The sequence below is a fragment of the Phalaenopsis equestris genome, unplaced genomic scaffold (assembly GCF_001263595.1).
Source record: "Phalaenopsis equestris unplaced genomic scaffold, ASM126359v1 Scaffold001336, whole genome shotgun sequence".
Classification (NCBI taxonomy): Eukaryota; Viridiplantae; Streptophyta; class Magnoliopsida; order Asparagales; family Orchidaceae; genus Phalaenopsis; species Phalaenopsis equestris.
In genome coordinates, this window is record NW_018165775.1 from 5,161 (window position 1) to 15,059 (window position 9,899).

The 9,899-nt window shown below is 35.2% G+C and overlaps 1 protein-coding gene across 2 annotated transcripts in view; it reads right to left on the bottom strand.

Moving 5' to 3' along the window:
* Window positions 1–564: 564 nt before the first annotated feature.
* LOC110034044 (tRNA (adenine(58)-N(1))-methyltransferase non-catalytic subunit trm6) overlaps window positions 565–9,899 on the bottom strand; it is a gene marked incomplete at its 3' end in the record, with an annotated part of 30,089 nt that continues 20,754 nt past the window's right edge. For both annotated transcript variants that reach the window (XM_020738280.1, XM_020738281.1), the window contains 1 exon segment: window positions 565–689. In XM_020738280.1, the coding sequence (XP_020593939.1) occupies window positions 565–689 (125 nt within the window).

Consider the following 9,899-nt stretch of genomic DNA (forward strand, 5'->3'; position numbering starts at 1 on the left):
AAAACCTATGAATATTCCTCATATCAAGTATAATTCTAAATATCATGATGGTTGCATTGAAATTGCTTACTATCATAGGAAATAAAAAATCCCTTAAATTACACCTTTGTTGTGATTTTAGCTTACCCTAATGAATTATCCTTTAGAAATGCTACGATGTAAAATTAAATTATGATCCATTTAATATTCATAGCTCTGGCAAGAAAGCAATATTCATTATTATTATTGAAAAGAAAAGAAGTTCAACAATTTCTTATAACTTAAATATAATAGCCGACAGACATATCACTTTTAAGTATAGTTTAGATATTTATAGTTCAATTGAACTATTACAGGATAAATATAACGATTACATGTTAAATGATTTCTGGTTTAGCGGCTCTACTAAGATATTGAAACAGAGAGATGGCAATTTAAAATTTAAATAATTTTTATTAGTTCTAAAGGAGCTCAAAAGCTATCAAGTTCAAGGGTAGTGATGTAAAATGGCATTGTTGCTATTAACACAACACCATGAACACTCTTCTATAGAATTTAAAATAATTTCATAAGTAACAATGCTACCTCCAAGACGTTCTGCCACAGCACCAGTAAGTAAACCACCAACCATGTCAAAAACAAGTACATCTGAATAGGCACCAACGTTAGCCATAGACAGCAGAAGACACAGGGCATCAAGTCTTAGAGACCTAGAAATCAAGGGAAAAAACACTGAAGAAATTACAAATTACCCGCTAGAATAATTATGCAAAATTTTATTGTCATATTAAAAAAAAAACTCATAAAGGCTGGTAAATATTTCATGATACTTATCAATTTACTAGTATGAGCAATGGACGTCTTAAGAAGTGATCCAAATGGCAAATTAACTGCTTATCCTCCCATTCCTTGTTTTTAAATTTTGCTTTTTTTTAATTTTTAGTTGGGGAAGGAGGGTTTAATGAGAAGCACATGAAAAATAAATAAATAAATAAACGAATCCTGCTTTGTTAGAATAGGTTATAACTTCAATGATGAAAATCAAAGAGACTGCAAGAGTGCCTTTGAACTGATTCATAACATTTATAAGAAAGAAAATGTACACAATTCTTATATATTTACATATTACAAAGTAACTGCTAGAATAATTATGCAAAATTCTATTGCCATATTAAAATAAAACTCGTAAAGACTGGTAAATACTCCATAATACTTATCGATTTACACACATACGTACATACACACATACACACATACACACATATACACATACGTACATACAGACACACACACACATATACACATACGTACACATAAGTACAAACATACACACACACAAATACACACACACACACATACACACACACACACAATCACACATACAAACATAAATACATACACACATACATACACACATACACACAATCATACATACATACATACATACATACACACACACACATATACATACATACACATACATACGTACATACAGAGACACACATACACACATACATACATACATACATACACACATACAGACATACATACATACAAACATACAGGACACACAATACAGACATGAATATAACAGTTAGTGAAGAAACAATTAAACAAATGTATTCATTAATACTAAGGGGATGTTTGGTTGTAACTAATACTTAAGTTAAATAAGATATGAAAGTTTAGGCGTGAGACATGTAAATCCATTTGAATTGTGTAAATACATGTAAATGCACTTTGTTTTTTTATCAACCACTTCTATGAATATTATGTTAACAAAATGTGCGACTTATTACAAATTATTTGTTTTCATCATACATGCTTTATCATACTCTAAACATTCTACACAAATATTCTCTTCCTTCTTTACCAACTTCTACTTTTTGAAGCTCTTTTTATATATGACATAATATGCGTTGATGCTTTTACTCTCCTAGTAACTATGTCTTTATGGTTAGAAATTGTGAATAATTATTTCCCTTGAAGAGATGTAGCTGAGCAATAGACACAATAATTATTAATCTGAACCAATAGTACTGTAAAACCATAGACTAGTCTGATCTATTTTAACTTTACTGTATTGCGAAAGGGGTATCACCTGTATGAAAAGCCTCCTTTCACGACATTGGAAGCAGCCAAATCTAAATCAGCATCTTCGAGGATGATGCATGCATCTTTGCCTCCAAGTTCCATCTGGAGAGGGATCATGCCAGCTTTCTTAGAAATGGCAATTCCAGTATCACCACCAGTGAAGCTGCCATTAATCCACAGATTAGCAAGCAAAACCAATCATTAATATACCCAATTAAGAACAAATCTCATCAGTACTTGCAAAATCCGAAGTGTTCTAAGTGCACTAAGATTACCTTATACAATTGCTCCCAGGGTGCATTGTCAGGAAATCACCTATCTCTGATCCCTTTCCTGTTATACAACTTATCAAACCTTTGGGGAATCCAGTGAGGTGAAAACAGTGGACCATGTGAAGCGCTGCAACTGCACCCTAGATAAGAAATTTATATATATATATATATATATAACAAAAATTCAAAATCAAAATTAATCCACCGAATTGAATTCAAGTTTAAAAACCTAATGAGATATGGATTTTGAATGACTTGAATGATAATATTTAGGGAAATTTATAAACATGCCACAAAATTCTTATGTATTTACATATATAATATCTAAATTTTCACTCAAAACGAGGGGTGTAAAAGGGCCGAACTTGAGCAAGCCCAAGGCATGTTCATGTTTGACTCGTTCGAATTTTTTATTATTTGTATTCTACTCGCGTTAGAAAGAGCTCGTGAATAGTCTATTCATGTTAGGCTCACAACGTTCAAAATAGGCTCGTGTTTGGCTCGATAAAACTGACAAGCCTATTTTTCATGCACAACAACTGAATTTCGGAGGGCATGTTAACATGCCAGTGGGGCAGCAAAAAAATATTAAATTTCTACGGGTCATTTACATAAATAACATTCAATTCTTATGTGTTTGTACAGTTCATGCAGGACCACGAGTTGGGAGGCCAAATTGCGGGATTACCAAAAATCTGGGCATTTAAATACATACTAACCAATTTTTTACATATTTACGCATCTAAAACCTACAATACAAAGGAGAAATGTTATTTCTGAAAATTGTAGGTGCATTTACATACATACCACCTAATTCATTATTTACATATCCATCACCTAAATTTTTTTATATTTATACAAATTTATATCATATTAAAGATAACATTTTTTTAACATTTAAATATTATTTATTTATTATTTAGATAATTTGAGCCAATACGAGCCAAGCACGATCGAACAAAAGCTTGTTTGTCGGTTTATTAATAAATCGAGCTAAAAAATTTTGTTTGTGTTTGGCTCTTTTGCTTAACAAACAAAATTGAACACAAACTCCTTAGTGAGCCGGACACAAGCTATACATGAATGACAAACTTTTTTTGATGGTCCTACTCAAAACCTTAACATCCCAAAAAAATACCACAATTCCTAATTTTTTAAAAGTGATATAAATTTTCATGCATAGTTTTATAACACCAAAATGTTATAATGCAAATATCAAATTTTATGTGCTAGATATGTAACTACATAATAATTACGGGGCATTTAAGTAAATTTTCCTAATACTTAAGCTAAGCTCAAGTCACATGATCATTTTTATATATGAACATAATTATTTTTAAAATTTGAATTTAATTAGAAATTTTATTTTATACTTAAATCATAAAAAAAAATTAGGTATGGAAGCCACCTTGAGCCACTCAATCATAGACTGGGTTTATACTTTATTGTCATACTTAGTTGACTATTTGTACCATTGGCTCTTCAAAATTATTTCATAATACAGCTTAATTAATTTAATGACTTTTTGCCCGTTGAAATCTCTTTTCAAAGTCTAATCAAAGTCTAACGACTATAATGACGAGGAAAAAAATAGTGATGATGATTAAAGTACTGAAGGCTTATTTTATATTATATATAAATGAAGGCTAAATCAAATTTATCAATATTTGTTGTCTCATATTAGTACAAATATAAATTCTTTTCATTAAACTAACAGATAAACTTGAATGTACTAGGACTTGAACATAACTCAGAATCACTAGCCTAAGTGGGCTATACTAGTGGCCCTATAATTTGAACTAACATGAATTAGGCTAAGAAAGGAATATATTGCATTTGACTAACCCGAACATCCTCGATCCATCATTTTTCACACATGAGTGGAGATAGTAATAAAAAAAGGGTCAATTGCATAAGTACCACCCGCTTCTTACGTAATTACATATCTAACACCTAAGATTTACTTTTTTACATCTATACCACTTAAATCTATTATATTACATAAAAAATATCACTATTTAAACTTTTAAAAGGTGAAATACATTTTTTAATGCAGTGGCAAGATGTGTTAATGTTGGGATGGAACACTATATATACTTAGGGCTTTAATCAATTATAAATCAAAATCATACCGGGATATAGGAACACAACAAATTTGAGAAATCCATAACAAATATTTGAACAAAAGCACCATAAAAACAATCTAAGAAAAAAACACACCAAAATTTACGTGGAAAAACCCGAAAATGAAAAATAACCAAAGAGACACATCACCAAGAAATTTTCACCATAAAGACCATAAATGTACATAAATACCCACTCGGATCTTCTCTCTACATCAATAAAACTTACAGGACTTTGCTCCAACCCTTTTCTCTTACTGCCCGTTTGGGGCGGATTAAAAATACGGGCGGCATTTTCAAAACGCCGTCATCCCGTTTGGTTAACACGTTCACACGACTTTTCTCTAAATGCGGGTTTCGATTGTTTAATAAATGGTTCCACGGGATCGACCCCGCAGCGAGCGTTGAGTTCTCGCATTTTACCCCACTGCCCTTGACGCGCATCTTACAGAGGATTTCCCTCGCTCTCGCCTCCGTCGATCGCTCTCGTCCGCTCTCGGTCTCTTTCTCGTTAATCTCCTGTCGCTCTCGCCTTTCTCTTCCTCCCTTCTACAGTGTGCGGTATTTATTCTTGTGGAAATTTCGCTTTCTCAATGTGATTTTGGCTTTCTTCCTGCGAAATTAGGTTTTTGATTTGTTTAGGGTTTACAGAGAATTTGTTTTGTTCTAGAGCATTGTTATAGAGAGTTGTTTGTCTGTAGAGGGAGTACCGTGAGGCGTACCTGTTGTGGAGCATTGGAGCATTTATTCTGTGTGGGTTGGTGGTGGAAGTGAGCTGTGCTTGTGAGTGGTGGCTGTAAGAGTTGTTTATGGTCGTTGTGATGGCTCCGGGGGGTGTTCTGGTGTCTGGTGGCCTGGGGTCTGTGGGTTGGTGGTGGATGTGAGTTGTGCTTGTGTGTAGTGGCTGTGAGAGGTGTTTATAGTGGTTGTGGTGGCTTGAGTGTGTTCTAGTGGCCTTGGTGTGTAGGTTGGTGATGGAAGTGAGTTGAGTTTGTGTGTGGTGGTTGTGAGAGGTGCTTGTAGTGGCTGTTGTGGCTTTGGTGTTTATGGATGTGAGTTGTGCTTGTGTGCGGTGGTTGTGAGAGGTGTTTATGCTGGCTATGGTGGCTTGGGGTGTGTGTTCTGGTGGCCTTGAGTGTGTGGTTTGGCGGTGGATGTGAGTTGTGCTTGTGTGTGTTGGCTGTGAGAGGTCTATTATTTGTGCACTTGTCTAGAAGCACTATTACTGAACTTTACATATTATTTGTGCTTTTTACATATAGAATTGGGGTAAGATATGTAAGCCATGGGATGCTTCGAAAAATTAAATTTATGCTCTTACAGAATAGTGAATTTGAGAAGCTTTCAATCTCTTGGAAAGTGGATATTGGGGTTATCTCTTTTATGTTCTTTATTTCATGTGAATGTGTGGGTTTTCTCCAAGCTATTTTATTTTGCATTTTTGTTTATTTATTTGTCATTCTGTAATGATATTTAATTTGAATTTTTTCGTTCTCATTCTATAATGGTTTAACATGTTAAGTTTGTTATATATCAAGTTTATTTACCTGTCAATTCTTCAATTAGTTCCCACATAGCTAAGATGAAAAAAAGAGGTTCGTCAACAATGTGAGATAAGCCATAAACCTTTTTTGTGATCTTTGCATTAAGAAGATTGAGGTTGAAAATAGAGCTACCACATACATTAACAAGGAAGGTTAGCAAAATATTTCGAAAAGATTCAAATAATTAACTGGAAGTGGGTGTGATAGGCTAAAATTGAAGAACATGTGAAATCAATTGAAGGAGTGGAAGTTATGGAATGAGCTGAAACGAGCACATACATTAACAAGGAAGGTTAGCAAAATATTTCAAAGAGATTCAAATAATTGACTGGAAGTGAGTGTGATAGGCTAAAATTGAAGAACATATGAAATCAATTGAAGGAGTGAAAGTTATGGAATGAGCTGAAACGATGATCCACTGAGTTGGGTTAGGATCCCATTAAGCGTACCATTAATTCTTCAGAGGAATGATGGACTGAGAAATTAGAGGTAATAATGGTTGACTAACATGTATTTTTGCTCATTATCATTTTTGTTTTGTTTTAACTAATATGCCCATCTGCCCCCCTCCCACCCCCCTCCCCGCAACGTTGCACGCGGTGCCAACAGCAAAAAAATTTTAAGGTGTGCGAAATTGACCCAGACTTCGAAGATAAATTATAAGTATGTTTAAGGGGGTTATCGCGACACGTCAACATGCGTTCAACCCAAGTGAGCAGGGATATGCAGGCATCCCAGATGACTTGCCACTCGAGCAGTTTACGTATTCTGGCGAAGAGTCTAGCATAAACCCGAAAGAGTTCGAGTCCACATACCAATCAAAGAGGCCCAGACTGGAGAAGAGGAAAGAAAAAGATGTTTTCATGAAAAGCGCATAAGATAAATTGATAGAGGTATTTGTAGCTCTGCCACCTGCCGCTACAGTTGACACCACTGTCGAAGAATTTTTGGTAGCTTTAGATGCACTTCTAGAAATTGTGGTTGATCCGACTTTTTATTTAAAATGTGTTAAACTGCTCGGGGAGCCGACCGGTAGGCAGATATTCATGAGGCTACGGCCCGAGCTGTGTGTCGAATTTACGTCTCTCAATTGAGAAATGAGTCTGTGTATTAGTCATTTCAGTTAAGAGATATTACATTTGTACGCTTTTTTTTAAGAAGCAGTTTATTCATAAGATGCTACCCTAACAAATCATTTCTTCAGGATGGATCAACAGCGAGAACTCCGTCAAAGAATGACTATGGAGACGACGATTGTTATATTGCAGTTAGAATACTACCACTCCATCACAGTTTGAACACCAAGCATGACGTCGTCCTTTATTGGGAATAAATGGGTGGGCAAGATGCTCGCTAAACATCCAATAAGTTTCAACAATATATTTCGCATGAGTGTATCATTTTTTTTGGATATTCTTCACACGAGCTGTGTAGCAACCATGGCCACGAAGGTTCCTCCAAAATGACTACAAGGGATGTGTTGGCAATAATATTGTACTAACTACCTCAGAATGAATGAACTAGATGAGTTATAGAGCGATTCCAGTATTCCTCAGAAATAATAAACCAATACTTCTTCGAAGATCTGAAAAACTACTTAGCTTAACTTAGCGTCACACATAATTAAGCCAAAGAATCCATCATTCGATATAACTCTAGAAAAAATTACTAATGTCCCGCATTACATGCCATTTTTCAAGATAAGTTTCATTAGCGCATTATGATTACTTCAAAATGTAATTAGTGTTGGGATTGACATCTCTAACAAATCCAAACAGAACTAAATTGACGCAATTGACGATACGCACATGAATGTCCGACTACGCAGCCATGAAAAGATGGCGTATATTGGTCAGTATGGTTCAGCTATCCAAAATAAGATTATCGTTTGTGATTTCAACACATGTTTCACATTTGTGATAGCAGAATAGGAAGAGAGTGCACATGCAGTCGTTTTTTTGCCTATGCAACAAGGAATAGAAGGCAGCGGTTCCCTCACCCGCCTCCAAGTTGATTTAATTTTTTTAACCTATTAGTTTTTTTTTATCAATAGTCACTAATAGCATCTTTTATAACAGATAAATATTATTTGGCAGATGTTGGATATCCCTTACAGAGAGGGTACTAAAGTCATTTCCAGACACTAAATACCACATTCTTGATTTCACGAGATCAAGTGACGTCACCCGTGATAGAAAAGAAATGTTCAACAAACGTCACTTTTCCTTGCGCGGCGTCTGTGACTTTAACACATGTTTCACATTTGTGATGGCAGAATAGGAAAAGAGTGCACATGCAGTCGTTTTTTTGCCTATGCAACGCCTCACCCGCCTCCAGGTTCGTTAATTTTTTAACATTTTATTTTTTTTTATCAATAGTCACTAATAGTGTCTTTTATAACAGACAAATATTATTTGGCAGATGTTGGATATCCCTTACAGAGAGGGTATCTAAAGTCATTTCCAGACACTAAATACCACATTCTTGATTTCAAGAGATCAAGTGACGTCGCCCGTGATAGAAAAGAAATGTTCAAAAAATGTCACTATTCCTTGCGCGGGGTGATTGAAATAACATATGGGGTTTGGAAGAAGAAATAAGTCATCCTACGCGATATGTCGATGTACCCATTTCTTAAACAGGTACATATTGTGGTGGTCATTATGAAGCTCCACAATTTCATTAGACGACATCTCTCTTGGTTAGATACAAACTTCAATATGTCTGACGAAGACAAGATGCATATCCCGCCTGAAGCATTCGAATTCCAGATTGGGCAGTCTATACCAAAGGTTGTAATGGAGCCGCATGAATTTGACACCAATGATGGTGAAGATGCAACAAAGATTGTTGTTTTGATGGAGTGTATCACAGATATTATATGCGGTTGTTGATTGGCCCAATCTTTAATCTTGCAAGGACATGTCTTGTTAATTTAAGCACGGATATTTTTGGATTTGAAACTTTCATGTGATTACTTTTTCTTTATTTTATGTTTGAGTTTTTTTTTTTTTTTTTTTTTTTTTTTTGTGGGCATGTTAGATACATGATGAGACTTTGAACCTTATGAGTTCTTCTGGATAGTCTATTGTTAGATGTTAGTTAAAGTTAAATATGAAATCCTAACGAAGGCAACCAAGTAACTATCTTTTTCTCGGTGCACCAATTTATGAGGCGTTTCTGGATGGCTTTTTTATGTGTATATGCACAAAGAAGGCACCCAAATGTCTCTAATCTTTTCGGAGCAACGGGGTTTTAGGCTACTCTAGATGGCCTTTTTTTGGTAATATGCACATGTGACATATGGGAGGCTGGTATGTGGGTTAAAGGCAACCAAGAATTTATTTCTTTAGATAATCAACTATCGTATTGTATTGACAGATTCGTTGGTCCGTGTGGTGAGTTCTTTGAGTCGTCACGCTTGTTAGTTTTTTTAATCAGATTTTTATTTCTTTATTCATTTTTGTTTCTTATTTTCAATTTCCACATTTATTATATTTCATCTAATTTTATGACTGAGTGATCTCTCTTCAATTATTGTAGGAAGATGTGCTCCATATTTTCGGAGAACTCCGGAGGAGTGCTATGTCGCTGTGGACTTGTTACTCACGCCACGCAGGCCAGCCGATAGTGATCGAGGTTAAACGCAGCTACGGGTGGCAGCTACACAGGTGCCCGCAGTGGGCAGACGATCCGGACAAGTGTGAGTTCTTTAGGCCCAATTCTAAAGAGTATAACAAATCCCCCTTTGACCCTTCTCTGCTTCATGAAATCCTTATTAAAACACTGATGTGAGAGATATCCTTTCGTCGCTCGAAATCATGAACTTAAGGAACTAAACTTGAAGAATTACTCAACGGCGCGGCCACAAACAAGACAAAAAAGAA